We start from the raw sequence: 16,763 nt of genomic DNA, 5'->3' as shown, positions 1-16,763 counted from the left end.
ATGATGCGTGTTTATATCACTTCTCCTTACAGTTACCACTGATCTAATGTCAGATGAATCAGTTCCATTTTAAATGATCCAATTTAGAGGAGAGCACATCTGTGTGTGTGTGTGTGTGTGTGTGTGTGTGTGTGTGTGTGTGTGTGTGTGTGTGTGTGTGTGTGTGTCTCAGGTGGCTGTGCTGCCCCGACAGCGTTTTATGTGACTATGATGTTGGTAACTGTTGGCTGTCTAAACCCAGCTGGATGTTATGGCCTGTCAGAGCTGGAGATCATATCTGTCCCAGTCCCTGCTGGTCCCTGCAGGTCTCTTCTGGAGCTGACAGTCTCTGCTGGTCGCTGTTAGGCTCTGCAGGTCTGCTGGACTTTGCCGGTCCCTGCTGGCCTCTGCGAGTCCCTGCTGGCCCCTGCTGGGCTCTGCAGGTCTGCTGGACTTGGTGGATCCCTGCTCGCCCCTGCAGGTCTCTTTCTGATCCCAGCTAGTTCCTGCTGGTCGATCCTCAGTGTGATGCTGGCCTTTTCACGGGCACGAGCTTCCAAATTTCCTCTGCTCGCGCTGTTTCTTTACCTTAAGCAGCGCGTGCACGGCTGAAGGTCACTCAAACGCTAAAAAGCTTTCAGCGCTGCGGTCCAATACCGCGCATGCGCACTGCGGAGGACTGTTACACAGACCGGCAATATGGCGAGAATGCCTGGCAGCGGAGACGCAAAACAGGAGCAGATGAATCGCCCCGAGAGGACCGAGCCTGAGGAGCACCATGAGGAGGATGACATTCAGAGGTGCAGATCACCGGAGATGAGGAGGGTGAGGAGTCCGACACAGACGCTGTGGAGCTGGACTGGGAGTCAGGGAGTGCGTTGCTGGACTCCAGTGGTTCCGTGAGATGCCAGCGGTCCATATGCGGAGTATGGACCGACGGGAGGAGGAGGGGGAGGCGGACCCGTTGAGTGGCAACATCTCTGCTGAGCTGGAGTAGCAGCTAGAGGAAGAGCTCAGCGGCCAGAGCGGAACCAGCTGAGCGAAAACACACGCCTGGCCCACACGGTACGCAGTGCGAATCTTCAGAGAGTACCTCAGTGAGAAAGCACAAAGTCGGACTTTGAAACTCTGGACAAGGACGCGCTCTGCGACGTTTTGCGCTCCTTTTACGCAGAGGCGCGCTCCAAAAGTGGACAATTGTACAGCAGTCCCTCTTTGATCAGTATCAGGAGCTCCCTGAACATGGTACCTGAACGAGCCGCCCTATTGTCGCACCTTAAGACCTCACCAAGGACCCGGAGCTGCGGAGCCGCCAACTTGGCCCTGGCAGCGGTTTTTATACGCAGACTGGAGGGCAGGGCGCCGGTCCGGTGGTGCAGAAACAAGCCATTACGAGATCGGACCTGCGGAAACTTTACGAGTCGTCCGTCTTCGACACAAACACCCCATACGGACTGCTGAACAAAGTGTGGTTCGAAATTTGTATGTACTTCTGCACCAGGGGCCGGGAGAAACCAGCGGGAGTTGCAGGAGGACTCGTTCGGCCTGGCCGTGGACGAGACGGACGAAAGTTCGTGTATTTTACGGCTCTTGGTCCGTATCACAAGTCTCGCTCCGCCCCTCTGGACCAAGAAGCGCCCGACGCGGAGGAGGAGACGCTGCCGCGTATGTATGAAACGGGCACCGAGCTGTGTCCTTACGCCAGCTTCGTCCGCTACGTGTCCAAACGGAACCCGTCGTGTCGGGCGTTTTCCAGCGCCCGCGAGACCACTGCTGCACGAGCGACCTGACGTGGTACGAGAACAAAGCCATCGGAGAAGAACCTGCTGGGCACGAGGGATGCAGATCTCTCGCGCTCCGCCAAACTGTCCAAGACCTACACCAACCACTGCCATCGGCGCCGTCTCCATAGCAACGCTCAACTGCATCGGGGCGCCGCAGACAGACAGACAGCGACGCTCTACGTCGACCTGGAAAAGGTCAAGGGTCGGAAAGTGTGTCATCTCACATCTGAGCCCGCGAGAGTCCACCTGGATGACGTGAAGCCGCCCATCATCGAGAAGCACAGAGGAGGACTCGGGGGCTCCGCAGGTGAAGAAGATGTGCATGCGCACGGGCACAACGCTGAGCAGGACGAGGAGCTAATGGAGCCGGTTCAGAGGGAACCAAGCCCCGTAAACCATCCGCAGGGTCGTGTCTCACCCAGGTAACAGGTTCCGGTACCCAGCTGGTGAAGCAATCTTCAAAATGTGTAAATTCTGTCAAACTTCTCTGATGACATCATGGATTTTATTTTAATGTAGATATCCGCATTTTGAATTCACCATAAATAATTAGCTTCTTGTGTTTTTGATCATTTTAGTGCAGAATAATAGCTTAAATAACCACCTTAATCTTTTATATACTTTTATAAAACAGTAGGGTAGATAGTGCCACATTAGTCTCCATGTGGATGAACACAAAGGGGCCTGGTCACCTCTCCTGCTCTGGTTCAAAAACAGTAGCATGAGACATTGTTTAAAGACCTTTTCAGGACCTCTGGTGTTAGAACCCATCATGAATTCTTCTAGAGGAGCTACTGCGGCCCTCAGTGATGTATCATGATTGCTAACATTAGTCCGCCTTAAAGACACCTGCACCAAAACTCAAATCACTCTAATCAAATCATCTTTATTTATCAGCGTCTGTTACAATCACGGTTGTCTACAGACCCTATCCAGAATCCCAGGGCCTAACCCCAGACAAGCAACAGTGGCAAGGAAAACTCCCCTTTAACAGGAAAAAACCTTGAGCAGGACAGGATATTGGGGGTGGGGTGAATGGGGGGGTAGGCCCTCCTGCTGATGGTCAGCTGGGGTAGAGGGGGAGGAGAAGGGGGGGACAGGTAGAGGAGAGAATAGGTGTAGATGATGGAAATACATTAATGACAACAAGCTGTAAGAGATGGTTTGGTCACCGGGGTCAGAGGTCAGTGCACAGCTATGAGGTAATGAGGTCGGCGATACCTGTACATGGGTATCTAGAGAAGCTCGTCATATTCTACCCTGGGATGTACAAGCAGGTGTTCCTCCTAGTGGTCTCCTTGCTGAGTCTGAGAACAGCTTTAAAATGTAACAAAGCCTCTGATGAAGCCCTCAGACACTGGGGCTTCCCTCACATGACACCTAGGGAGGTTTTCTGTCAGGCATCTCCAGCTACTCTTCTCTAGTCCTGTGCTTTTCTCTCTACTGTTGGATCTCTCTTCTTCAGAGCTCTACATGGTTTTAACTGACTTCAGCACAAAACTCTGAAGCATTAAACTAAACTAACTTATGCAGGAATCATGTTGGAGACCAGGCTGCCACTCAGGAGCAACAAAGATTGAGTTGAAAACAGAGATTATTCCAAGTACTAAAGCTCAAAGACTGAATAGTTAATCTCACTCCACTTGATATCCTCCTGCAGTGGACTACACTGGCCGGTAGGGCACACTCACACTAACTTTAGTAAACAGTCAAACAATGTTAATTTATTTTATGCTTTTTTCCCTTAAATTGAATTAGATAAATCAGATTTCTAACTATAAATAAGTTCCTGTGATGATCAAAATGCAATGTGAACAAGACCATATGCGTTCATTTTAATATAAATCCAAATATTAATTTAGGAAAGCATTGATGAGATTACAGTCTCTCTACAAGTTTTACATTAAAATGTGTCCTTGTTGCGCATTTATTCTGTCTATAAGCAGCTCTCAATACAGTTCCAATGATTCTTTGCATCTCAAATAACTGATCCAGTCAAAATGTTATTACAATGTTAATTAATTTGAGGTTATTGGTATAGACAGCCTCAAATGACCATCAAAGTAACACACATACACACAAAATCTGGAGACAGTTGAAATAATGGGTGTAGAGCAGCTCGTACTAATGCTCTCTGGGTGTTTTTCCTGATGCACCCAGGACAGCAGCAGCAGCATCTGTGGGTCCCTCTGGGCTCTGGAGGGATCCCGACACCAGCCAAGCTCAGCAAATCGAATGCACCCGTCCACATTGACGTGGGAGGACAAATGTACACCAGCAGCCTGGGCACGCTCACAAAGTACCCGGAGTCACGGTGAGAGTCCCAAAACGGGGCAGTTGGGGACCACACAAATTGAAAGAATTTGCATTGAAGACTTGGATCTGGAAGAAGGTTCTAAATGAAGCTTCAAAGTGGTTTTGAAGAGCAACTTGAAACCTTCTTGAGATTCCAACAGTGGAAAAGCAATTTTTAACAGGCATTAAGATTTTGTATAGTGTACATATGCGTGTGGTCAGGTGGGAGCTGCAAGTGGCTTTTCTGTAAATACATACATACATACAGTATACATATATGGGTTTGTTTTTTTCCCTCATTTGGGACAGAATCAGTCGTCTCTTTGACGGAACAGAGCCCATAGTGCTGGATAGACTGAAGCAGCATTACTTCATAGATCGAGATGGTCACATGTTCCGTTACATACTGAATTTCCTGAGGACGTCCGAAGCTTCTCATCCCTGATGACTTCAAAGTGAGTGTCTAGAGTTCTCATCAGGTAATGTCACAGTTATAGTTTGAAGCATATAATCCGCTCTCTTCCTTGCACCCATTATTGACTGTGATGCTGATGTGTTCCTGTCAGGGTTTCCTCAGCTCTGGGGGTGACTGCAGGGGGGGTGAAAGCATGAGGATGGGCCATGAGCACCAGGCTATGATACAGATCTTCTCACCGTACTGCTGTGAATGTTGTGTTGGTTCTTGTTCCTCTGCAGGAGTTCTCCTTGCTGTATGAGGAGGCCCGTTTCTTCCAGCTGACTCCTCTGCTAGTCCCAGTGGAGCACTGGAGAACGGAGCGGGGAATGCGGACAATCGTGGTCCAGAGTGTGTTGTCGTTCACGTGGCTCCAGAGCTGGGTGAGAGGGTCAGTGTGAGCGCGCCAGCACGCGGTGATCGAAGAGGTTTTCCCAGAAGTCAGAGACGTCCTCTCTGCCTCCCCTGAACTCCACACACATCAGTCGCTTCCCGCTCAGTGGCTGCTGCCTCCTGAACTCTGTGCAGGTAGACGACGCCTCAGCAGAGACCTTCCTCTCGTTGGGTGTGTTGGTGTCACACCTGTGATTTTGTCTCTTTTCTTTGTGCGCCTGCAAGGTTTTAGAGCGATTTCAGCAGAGCGGCTCTGGATCACATGCTCATGTGGTGGTGGGGGTGACTCATCCCAGTTTAGGGAATACATTCTGCAGAGGGAGGGCAGAGGCAGCAAACAGCCCCAAGCTCTGGCCCCATCAAGGAGGAGCCGAGGATTGTCCCGGTGAACTCAATGAAGACGTGTGAAACATTGCGGTTGTCAACATCAGCTCATTGAACTGTGCTGCTCAGCTCTAACCTGGGTGGCGTTTGCCAACATCAGGGATGATTCCAGAGTGGGACCATTGTCCGGGACAGGACCTTATATTCCTACATACACCGCTGAGAGGAGTTCTAGCAGGAAGCAGCCAACTGTGCGAATTGAGACCACAAATTTAAATCTCTGCTGAGCAGAAAACAAATGTTCTGGCTTCACAGTGCAAATATTTTAGGACACAGTTAGATGTCAATGTAAAAGAATTACTGCAACAACTCAGCAGCAGGAAATTACAGCAAATGCCAAGAAATGTTGGGACGTTTCCTCAAATCGGAATTCTTAGAGAAAAATCACATTATATTGATTTACTATTAGAATTGTAAATATTTCCGAGAGCGTTTTATAATTCTGATTTTGAGAAGGGATTGTTTAATAAAAGAGTCACTGCTGATACTCTCGATTTATGCAGGAAATCAGCAAACATGTTGCCAACAGGTGAGATTTCACCATCTAGCATGTTCTTGGACACTTGCTCCCTTCAGACTGAGAATCGTGGGAACTTCTGACTCCACAGGCTGATAGAAAATGTCCTTCTGAATAAGTCCATGAGAGTGAACCAAAACGATGGCTTTGGTGGGATCATTGATGAAATCCGCTGGAATATCGTAACACTATCGTATTAACACCAAAATACAGTTGACATCATCGCCCACCTGTCAAGGCTTTTGGTTCAGAGGGGCCATTAAGACCTGCATATTTCCCCAGGATTAACTTGCCATCTATCTAAAGTTTAGATAGAAGGCAAGTTAATCCTAAATTAGGTAAGTTAAGGTTTAGATTCTAAACCTTTATTCTACAATCATAAAGAAGGCTCTGGAGACAGAAGATGGTGGATGGAGGTAAATGGACTATTTATACAGCAGATTTGACTCATTTCTGACCTCTCAGAGCACTTTCCAAGACTGGTGCCATCAGCCCAGCACCATGGCAACGGTCGTCAACATTTAGCCTGTTTCATGAGTTAAACTTCATTGTTAAATCTCCTTGGTGACAGTTCAACCCACTGATCCAGATATGTGAAACAGATCTAAAACAGAGCTGCACAGTTTCAATCTACTCCATAAATCCTCCTGATTTCAATGGTTTGATACACAAAGATAAAGCTCCTGCACTGTATCATTTATATAAAAATCAGTGTTTGTGTGTTGTTTTTCCTGAACTGAACCTGCTAAAACAATCATCTTCAAAGCAATGTTTTTAATAAAAAAAGCATATTTGTGTTAATGGGTGTCTGAAGCCTGCAGGAGAGGTTAGGTGGTCAGCTTTGGATTCAAGTTTAGCCTTGACAAAGCTGCTCAGTCCAGAAAGCCCAGATATTTCCTTTCAGCCATCAGAATCAGGAGTTCCGATTCGGTAACAAAGATGTAAAGAAGGAAGATAGAAATACTGCAGCAGAGCCGACTGAGACCCATCCTGACCTCAAAGATTTAGGTACAGCACCAGTGAATGGAAGGTGTAACAGACTGGACATGAATATCTGTGCAACAGCACATCAATATTATTTATGTCAAACCACCATCACATCCCAGGTCCTTATGGATTGAACATAAAGGTAGGACCCTCAGGATTCATGACCGGCTGACCAACATTAGCTCCTCTCCAGGCTGGTGCTGCCGTCTCATCTGTGGAGCCACAAAGCTTATAAAACCCCTCACAAATATGGTACAACTCAATTATTTTATTGGCCACAACCACAATGAAGTAACACTGACCCACCTGGGGACCATAGGACATGACAGCCCTTTTTGGCCATTTCAAATTAACCATGAAAAAACTTTTTTACACGAATTAAATAAGAAAGCTTAAAGAAAACTTAAAGATAAACAACACAGAGCAAATTCAGTCCCTTTGGTGAGGAAGTTACAGCATCGCTTTGTACAGGAGGAGCGAGTGGCACAGAAATGGGTCCAGCTCCATACACAGCAGCAGGTCCCTTAGTGTGATCCTAGTCCCCCTTTGAAGCCCCGGTCTGGGCAGCACAGCCACCTGAGACACACACACACACACACACACACACACACACACACACACACACACACACACACACACACACACACACACACACACACACACACACACACACACACACACACACACACAGTTCTGTACTGAGACCAAACTCTGGTATCTACGGACGATGTCTGTGGAGACTCTGCAATAAGCAGCAGCAAACGTGAGCATCAAGCTAAATCAGGCATTTTCTGCCATCAATTTCTAAAAGATGATGTAAATGTCGCCGGTTAAAATTCAGAATGCAGCCTGTAGACATGGCTGTCATGGGTTCCTGGGCTGACTGCATGCTGCTGGATTTATGAAGATTAAAATGACCTGGCTTTCAGGCTGCTCCAGTGGCCTCTTCCTGCGAGGTCCAATAGCAGCCAGAGCGGTCAGGTTGGCTTCCCTCTTCTGCATCTGAGCTTCTTCTATTTGCTGTAACTGTAAACAAGATTAACAGTTAGAAATAACTGAAGCACACTGTATTTGCTGGGACAGAACCAGTCCAGACAGCTAAACTTTGGTGTTTAGCCAACTGGCTCTTGGTCAAGAGAATATAAGTTGTTGCCAGATCATCAACCTGAGCTTTAAACACTGAACACTAAAACACTAAGTGAGGTTTCTCTGTGTTGGTGTTTTTAATGGATTACCAATAAACCCAGAAAAAACTTGTCAAGCATCTCAAATCAACTGGACAGACTCATGGACCTGGAGACCTGGGTCACGTTCACCATTCAATGTTCGATAACAAGGTTGGATCCGGTCTGAAGGCCAATAGCTGTTAGTATCTACTGCAGGTTAATGACATCATTTGCTTTCAATAGTGTTTAATGTTTGACTATGTGTTCATCAGCATTTTGCTGTCTTGGATCAGAGGTTGTGGATCCAAACTGATGTTTTTCTCAACCCTGAAAAGATCTAAAAGGATGTCATCAGATTTTGGTTTATGATCCCCCCTTCACTCACTATTAAACTGAATTCACTGTCTAACTGGGACCAGTCAACAACCAGTAAAGGCTCGCAGCAACTGTGAGGCAGCAGGTGGGGACACAATTGTGTAGTTTACTACTGTAGAAGAGACTTTCTACCATAGATGTGTGGTCATACATGAAGAATAAGGCGGTCTCGCAGACAGGACGGTGGGAACATGAACAGATTATGTCAAAGGTGGAGAGTCAACCGGGTGTAAAACACTGTCATAGCAGCACATTTGGACAGCCAGGATTTAAAGCTTTGTAAACCGTTCAGTAGGGGCGCTGACAACCAAAGACGTTTGTTCTGGATGTGAAACAGACTGACACACCTCTTTAGCTCTTTGCTTCAGCTGCTGATGCTGAGGATCCTCACTGTGGGAGCGACTCTGTGGGCAAAGACACATGCTCGTTTGGTATAAGAGGAAAAACTGCTTGGGGACAAACACCTGCGATAAACCGGCTCCCTGAGCCACACAGACAAAAACACCACCTTTCTTCAGGGACATAACGAGCTTAAAACACATCATCACATTCATTTAAGGAAGTCTTTGAGTCCAGTTTACTCTGGCCAAGAGCAGCAGCCGCTCTCTCTCTTCTTCATCATTTCTTTTCTTCTTTAATGTCTCCACTTCCTCCAGAAAGCGGAGTTGGGAGCGTACATCGCTCACCTTGGTGTGCCACGGGCCCTCCTGCTGAGAGAGACAGAAACAAAAGGTCAAGGCTTCCACGGCCGACGCGGCAGAACTCTGGACTCTTCAGCTGTGGAGGTGGTGGTGGCGCCAGAGCTGCAGGTCAGGCCATCATGGCTGGCTCATTACAGATTAGCAGGATTACAGCTGTACCTTCACAGCGGCCTTGCGATGTCCAGCCAGAACAGTCAGCCTCAGGACCAGCCCATGCAGTCTTTCCTGGGTTGCGTGAGAAATCAGGGCGACCACGTCTGGGGACACATCAGTTACCCCCAGTGGACGTCCTAGCTCAGAACACACACAACAGCAGACACGTCTATATGTGACACAACAACACAGCCGATCAGGTACATGAACTGATAAACCACAGTGACTAGTCTGTTTATTGTGGAGAATCTCGGAGACAGTAACTTTAGGAGGGAAGGATGATTAAAAACAACACACACAACAGCAGACATGTCTCGTCATGAGACCTTAGTCAAAGAGCCACATGTCCATCCAGCTCCAGTCCAATCAGTGGAACTGCCCACATCAGTTGGACTAATCAGGTCATGGAAGAGGAGGACTCCAGAGCTGCCACAGCAAAGGGTCTGGCTACTAAAATGCAGTTTTCCTGAAATGGCATCATTTGTACCTGCATGAAGGATTTGGCTGAGCAGCAGGTTTGGAGAGAGAAAGAGTTGATCATGGCACGACTGAACCACAGAGCCCACCATGCTGGTCAATATCTGCGCATTCTCCTCCCCCAAATTCACTCCAGCCATGGAGGCCACATCATTAATGTCATCATCTTCTCTGGGAAACACACATGAAAGTGAGGGAAGCTCGGAGATCCGTGATAAAACTGAGAAACTTGATGAGATTGGAGAGAGAAGAATATATACCTGTAGGTTCCAAAACCGTCTCGAAATGCAGGAGTTGTCATCTGAGAAGCATCCTGACGCAAAGGTAGCTTCATTGGAAAAGTTCCTTGAAAACAACCAAGACAATAAAAAAAAAAAAAAAAAAAAAAAAAAATCACCTGGAGAAATCTGCTGAAAGCAGTTACACTGTAAAACTATTGATTATAAATGACTGAAACCAAACAGGTAAGAAATAAGAACTGAAAAGCCAGAATCCACCTTTGGAATCAACTCATTGGTCTTGGACCCAAACATTGAAATGGCTGTATACATGCGAACTGATGTAGCAGACAGGAAGGGGTGGATTTCTAGATTACGGCCCCTCATGTTCCACAGATTTACCTGTCAGGTGTTTTCCTGAATGGGCCACCGGGATTTTGTAGTCAAGTCTGCTGTTCTTAGCTGTGGAATTCCCCAGCAGGGGCAACGTCGGCCTCGGTTTCACTGCTTCACCTCCAGGCTGCTGCACAAGCTGCCATTTAAGGAAACACACTGAGCAACCTTCCTAAAAGGGCGTTCCAAACACATCTTTAATATATAGTCAACAACTTTAATCTCATCATGGTTGCCCACTGAAAATGTGATTTTCCTGATTTCCAATAAGATGGGACACACCTTCATTACCGAGTTGGTGACATATAGCAGTAAGCTACAGCAGACAGCTATACAGTATGCTGTAGCATATACAGAAAGACTAAGCTAAGCTAGCAGAGCGTTCTGCTGTGTGTATGCTCGTCCTGTTGCTCTTGGTTCACAGAAATGTTTCGTTGTTAACATTGAGAACATTTTGTCAGCAATGCTCCATCAGGTGCTGGAACAAAACACTCCTCGTAGATGAGAAAGCAAGAGAACCCACAGAAACCAGGTGGTCAACAAGGGTTCCTCAGCAGCTGCTGGACCAGGACAGCTCTGTCACCAGCTGACTGGTGGATGGAAGCTGCTTTACTTTCAGTCCTTAATATTTTCCCTTTTTAAAGTTTGCTGACCTGCTGAGTGGTGCTGAGGTTTTTATCGGTGATGGACTGTTTGATGGTGGGAGACGGGCTGTTGGTGGTGGTGGGGGTGAAAGCTGATGCCTGCTGAATAAATAGGTGTGGGTCCACAGTCAGGTGACGAACAGCAGGAAGACTTTTCTAGCAGGAGCGAAGAAAGAAGATGAAGTCACATTATTGTCCCACCAGTGTTATAAGGTAAATCGTAAATGTTAGATTTGTACAGTTACGTAACACTAACAGGAGTAAATACAGATGAATGACTGCTGAATGTTTTTAGCATCTTTGCTTTGGCCACCAAACTTCAGCATCTCTGATCACTTCACACATTTAGAGATTTTTTATCTTTCAGGAGGAACCTGACTGATCACCTTGAGGAAAGGCACCAAGCAGGGTTGGGGTGTGGACTTTAATTCCTGATAAAGCCGCTCTGTAAACTGTTCTGCTTCAATCTTCCCTTCCTGCAGGAACAACAAACAATCTGTTTTTTGAAAAACAGATCAGAATAAATCACAATAAACAGCAAAAATAGGATGGGAAATTGTACATAAAATAATTATTATAGAGCAGCAAGTATGTTAAAATAAAGTTACTGTTTAAGATATATTTACAACACTTCAAAAATTGAAGTATTATGTCCTTGAATTGTACTAAGGCTGAGCCATCCCACAACAACCATCATAAGCTGCTGAACACAGCGGAGGATGGTGTCGATACTGAAAAGGAAGCATACCAGCAGAGCCCTGACCAGGCCTCTGACGTTGCTGGCCATGCTGGCAGCCTGGGAGTCACTTGATGCCAGCTTTATCAGAGTTACCAGGAAGTTCTTGCACTTCTTCACACTTTCCAGAGTCTCCTGTCAATGGAAAACTTTTTACAACCTTCACCTTGTTAATGCTAAGTCAGGACAAGAAAAACAGCAGTCTCCCTAAGGAAGGAAGGAAGGAAGGAAGGAAATGAGGAGGAGCTAGGAAGGAAGGGATGAAGAAAGAAGGGAGGACAGGAAGGGAGGGAAAAGAGGTAGGAAGGGAAAAAGGAAGTATGGGAGGAAGGAAGGAGAGGCCAAGGGAAGTAAGGGAGGAAGTGACAGAGGATGGTGGAAGGAAGGAAGGAAGGAAGGAAGGAAGGAAGGAAGGAAGGAAGGAAGGAAGGAGAAAGCAGGGACACATGGAAGCAGGGGAGGAGGGGAGTGAATAGTGGTTTTCCCATTTAACCCCAAATGCCCAAAAATGACCAAGAAGCTGAACCTTCCACCTACCGGACTAAACGTGGCTGCCGGCTCTTTAGCCGTTTCTGTGGTCTGAAGGGGAGGCAGGTTCCCCTGACTGGAAACAGCCCCTTCACTCTGGGTCGCTGCTTTAGAAGCTACACCAACCACCTGAACACCACAAAGTAAGGACGTCACAGCAGTTCAACATCTGCTACAATAATCCTCAAATACAATGTTTGAGACCTGCGCTGATTAATCTGTAACACATTGATAAAAAAAAATAAAAAAAATCACAATCAGGCCAGTAAAAGAGCAAAGAAGGTGGTTTTCTAAATTCCCTTTAACTTGTTATTTTAGGAGAAAAGCTTTAGCCAGAGAGGAGGTCATCCAGCCTGGTGCACTGATGCTCCACAGGCTTTTAACTCAGGAAAAACTGAGGTCATGGTGTTTGGTCCTGAACCTCTCAGGGATAGATTAGATCATATGATCACTCTAGATGGTATCTCATTAACATCTAGTCTCTCTCTGAGGAATCTAGGAGTAACTTTTGACCAGAATCTCTGCTTTAACTCACACATTAAAATAGTCTCTAGAAGTGTCTATTTTCACCTGAGGAACATCACAAAGATCAGGAAGCTACTGACGCGGCATGATGCTGAAATGTTAGTCCATGCATCTGTTACTTCCAGGCTGGACTATTGTAATTCTTTATTATCAGGGCGTCCAAACAACTCTTTAAGAAGCCTCCAGCTGATCCAAAATGCTGCAGCCAGAGTTCTGACAGGTATTGACAAAAGAGATCACATAACTCCTGTACTGGCGTCGCTTCATTGGCTGCCCGTTAAATTTAGAATATTTTTTAAAACCCTTCTTTTGACCTACAAGGTACTCAGAGGCCTAGCTCCATCCTACCTGGAGGAGCTAGTGACACCTCACCAGCCCAATAGACCGCTCTGCTCTCAGAATGCTGGTCTACTTGTGGTTCCCAGAGTTTCTAGGAGTAGAATGGGGGGCCGAGCATTTAGCTACCAGGCCCCCCTGCTATGGAACCAGCTCTCTGTCCAGGTACGGGAGGCTGACTCCATCTCTACTTTTAAGATCAGACTTAAAACCTAACTCTTTGAAAAAGCTTATTGTTACTAATTCTGTAGTTCCAGTTACTATTATAGACAGACAAATTATCATACTTAGGGGGTCGTCTAATCATTAGGTCACATCTTAGCTATGCTGCTATAGGCCAAGGCTGCCGGGGTCCGGAAACATGATCACCTGACAGGCCTCTGTCCCCCACCCCACTGGGTCATGGTTTCCCCTCTCCTCTCCTCTCCTCTCCTCTCCTCTCCTCTCCTCTCCTCTCCTCTCCTCTCCTCTCCTCTCCTCCTCATCAAGCAGACTAGTTATGCTGATTCTTGTGTAGTTTTTCTGCTTCTTCCCCGCCCCCCCTTCTGTATTCGTTTACAGGTATCGCCGTTTTCGGAGCTGCATGATGACCTCCGGCCCCACTGACCCACTCGGCCGGCCGCGTAAATAGTGTATTTTTGTATGTGTTTCTGTGCTCTGTGCCCGTCCTCTTCTCTCCTCTCCTGTCCTCTACCTGTCCTCTACCTGTCCTCTCTCTTTACCCAGACGGCCATCAGCAGGAGGGTCCCCCTACATGAGCCTGGTCCTGCTCAAGGTTTCTTCCTGTTAAAGGGGAGTTTTTCCTTGCCACTGTTGCTTGTCTGGGGTCAGGCCCTGGGATTCTGGAAAGCGCCTTGAAACAATTTTGATTGTAAAAGACGCTATATAAATAAAGATTGATGTGATTTGATTTAAACTAACCGGGTACCTTTACAACAGCACTCTTCTGGACTGCTGTTGACTGAAAAGTGGAAGAGGCTGGTAGAGCCATGCGAAGCACCGTCATCTGCTCACCACCTTTATTAGCAACCGCTGCAGACACCTAAATGACAGCGGGCACAAACAGGATGTCACAAACCTTCAGCAGCACTAAACGGTCAACAACAAGCAGCAGACACACACCTGCTGGCCCAGGACTCTGGACATTTGACCGCTCACACTCGAAGGTCCCCGCTGGGTCTGTGTCAAAGCCTGCTGAGATACCAACATCAGCTGACCACTCTCACTGCGGATCAATATCATTCCTGTAAAAAAATAGATGAAAATAACTTTATTTGTGTCCTAGCAAGTGCTGGGTAAAGTGCACGTGTATGTATTATAAGAGTACACATGGAGGCCCACACAGCTCACCTGGTGGGATCTGGAGATTGGCTTGGTGGGAGGAAGTAGACTGAGGCATCTGAGGGGTCAGAGCAAGAGCCTGAGGAGCTGCTGACCTTGGTACAGTGATCATCACCGTCCTTCCCAATGTTGTAAGTTGGTTCATGGAAGGCACCTGGCTCACAACTGCTTTTGTTATCTGTGGTTGTCCTTTTGTGCTCGCGGCAGGAGGAGCAGCCTTTGATATGACCACGATAGATGGAGAGGTGGTCTGCAGCCCTGGTGCTGAGCCTGCAGCGGCTGAAGGTGGCTGAGCCTCTACAGTAGGAAGCACTTTAGCAGCACATTTGGCTGGAAACTGCAGGATCTTGAACTGAACGGAGGGGTCGGCAAAACCCGTTGCCCCCCCACGGGGCTCCAGCTTCTTCGGCTCAGCTCCCACTTTATCTGCCATCGATGGCTCTATTGAGGAGAACTTCGTAACAGAAAGATTCCATCCATCTTTAGCTAGCCTTCATTTGAACACTGAAAAAAAGGGGGCTGTTGTTGCCCAATTCACTTTTTTTAAAAACATAACAGAATAAATTAGACACAGTTAACACAGAAATCCTCAGACATTTATATTTATAAATAAATATACAATGATACAAGACTAATATTAAAAGATATGCAAATTAAAAACAAATAAAGCCTTCAATCTTAACTGCAGAGATAAATTAAATGGAAGAGTTCCTCTAATAATCATAATAAAGGTTGCGTCACCATTCATATTTTTAGAACAAAAAGGATTTTTTTTTTGGTTTTTTTTAAAGTAAGTGAAACGCAAAATAATATGAATTACCTGCCTGTGGGGACCTGGGAACCAGCCTCGCGTTTCACCTGTGTGCTGACTCTGGCAAGACTTTCCCACCTGCACAGCAGAGCTCATTAGGCCCACAAACCCCTGTTCTGCTGGGCAGATTCATTAGCCCAGCCCGGCATGGCCTGGCCTGACTCAGTTCAACTCAGCACTTCAATGTGATTTTAAGACCAACAAACCACGCTAAACACTGAAAACTGGGTTTATTCGCTTCCTTACTAGGTTATCTTGGAAACCACCTGACGTCAAGTATTCACATCAGCGAATTATTGGCGACAATTATCGTTTGTTTAATTGTGATAAAATCGTTTTACCGTCCAGGTGATTGGGCCTCATCACCGGCGCGTGTCAACAGCTGAGGCGCTGCTGCGTTTAAGATCCGCAGGAAAAAACGACAGTCGAACAAAACAAATGTCTTGTTTGTGGAATATTTAATCTACTTCTTTCGGGTGATTCTTTGTTGTTTTAACCAATGTTTCGAAGGATTAGCGGTACATTGAAACTTTTACTTGGGGAAAACACGTAACTGTGCTTTATTATATTTTTAACGTTCCTGTTTGTTTGATTGGTCTTGAATGCCTCAAGTGTTCACCCGCCTTTCATGCAGTTACAGCCCAGTTTTAGTCTGGGCTTTCAGTTAATTCTCAGGAACAGAAGAAAAGGAATGAAGTGTGAACAATTTATATATTATGCTTGGAAAGGCAGTATTTATTTTCCTAATTTTACTTATAAATCTATTATTAGGTTTTTTGGTGGTTTCATCCACTCTATGATTATGGATCTCAACATTATAATCAGCCGTTGCTGCTGTACTTGGCAAAATAGCTGCTAAGAATACAGTGATCCCTCGTTTATCGCGGGAGTTGCGTTCCAAAAATAACACGCGAAAAGTGAAATCCGTGAAGTAGTCAGCTTCATTTTTTTTTATTATTTTACAATGCAATACTGAACTATAGAATGAAACCAAAAATCAAAACCTGTTTTAAAGCCCAAAATTTGTTTAAAACAATAATTTTAATATAGTAATACAAGGTTGGAAACATTGTCACTGGCGTATTTCCCAGTCCCAGCTGTGCCTCTTCGTCCTGACTCCGCTCCGCTGTAGCGTCTGTTTCTACTGAAGGCGCAGGAGTCTTTCTCCGAGAGAAGAACATTGTTATGGGTAGTTGTTGGCGCTCTTTCTTTTTCTGAGCAAGAAGATTTTTATAAACGGATATGCCACCTTCGCTTATATTTGAGAACTGCAATGAACGACTCGCAAAAAAAGATCCGTGAAGCAGCGAAGCCGTGAAAGATGAAACGCGATATAGCGAGGGATCACTGTACTCAATTCCCATATTACAGCCCTCTCTTTTGGTCAGAATATGAATAGAAATGATGAACAAAAGTTCAACCACTCACACAAACACACACGTGCACACATACACTTGGCTAACTTATAACATAACTTGTCCATGATGCTGACAACACAATGAGCCATAGGTTAAACTTATGCAAACGTTTTTTCTATGAATAATATCTTAAGGCCTTTGCCACCAA

At 46.1% G+C, this 16,763-nt stretch overlaps 1 protein-coding gene and 1 pseudogene across 1 annotated transcript; one reads left to right on the top strand and one right to left on the bottom strand.

Annotated features, from left to right (window-relative positions):
- The first annotated feature begins 678 nt into the window (after positions 1-678).
- Positions 679-6,930, top strand: LOC101064654 (uncharacterized; annotated as a pseudogene).
- Positions 6,931-7,041: 111 nt separating this feature from the next.
- Positions 7,042-15,593, bottom strand: LOC101064430 (transcription initiation factor TFIID subunit 4-like). The gene is made up of 17 exons (XM_011614443.2): positions 15,539-15,593; positions 15,211-15,275; positions 14,396-14,827; positions 14,168-14,289; positions 13,974-14,087; positions 12,194-12,313; positions 11,669-11,791; positions 11,307-11,396; positions 10,930-11,076; positions 10,286-10,415; positions 9,926-10,010; positions 9,676-9,836; positions 9,195-9,325; positions 8,916-9,044; positions 8,682-8,738; positions 7,712-7,819; positions 7,042-7,369 (listed from the first exon to the last, which is right to left on the bottom strand). Exons 3-17 carry the CDS (start codon positions 14,817-14,819, stop codon positions 7,244-7,246), a joined length of 2,067 nt encoding a protein of 688 aa, XP_011612745.2. The 5' UTR covers positions 14,820-14,827; positions 15,211-15,275; positions 15,539-15,593; the 3' UTR covers positions 7,042-7,243.
- Positions 15,594-16,763: the final 1,170 nt, after the last annotated feature.

Source organism: Takifugu rubripes, chromosome 20 (genome assembly GCF_901000725.2).
Source record: "Takifugu rubripes chromosome 20, fTakRub1.2, whole genome shotgun sequence".
Classification (NCBI taxonomy): domain Eukaryota; kingdom Metazoa; phylum Chordata; class Actinopteri; order Tetraodontiformes; family Tetraodontidae; genus Takifugu; species Takifugu rubripes.
This window is presented reverse-complemented; position numbering and strand designations above follow the sequence as displayed.

What these genes read in the sequence shown, in the direction of transcription:
- LOC101064430 (XM_011614443.2), bottom strand. Translation starts at nt 14,819, where the DNA reads ATGGCAGATAAAGTGGGAGCTGAGCCGAAGAAGCTGGAGCCCCGTGGG. An exon ending in CAGCCAAATCCTTCATGCAG is followed by an intron (nt 9,326 to 9,675) that starts GTACAAATGATG and finishes GTTCTGAGCTAG; the next exon opens with GACGTCCACTGGGGGTAACT. An exon ending in TGAAGCAAAGAGCTAAAGAG is followed by an intron (nt 7,820 to 8,681) that starts GTGTGTCAGTCT and finishes TCTTGTTTACAG; the next exon opens with TTACAGCAAATAGAAGAAGC.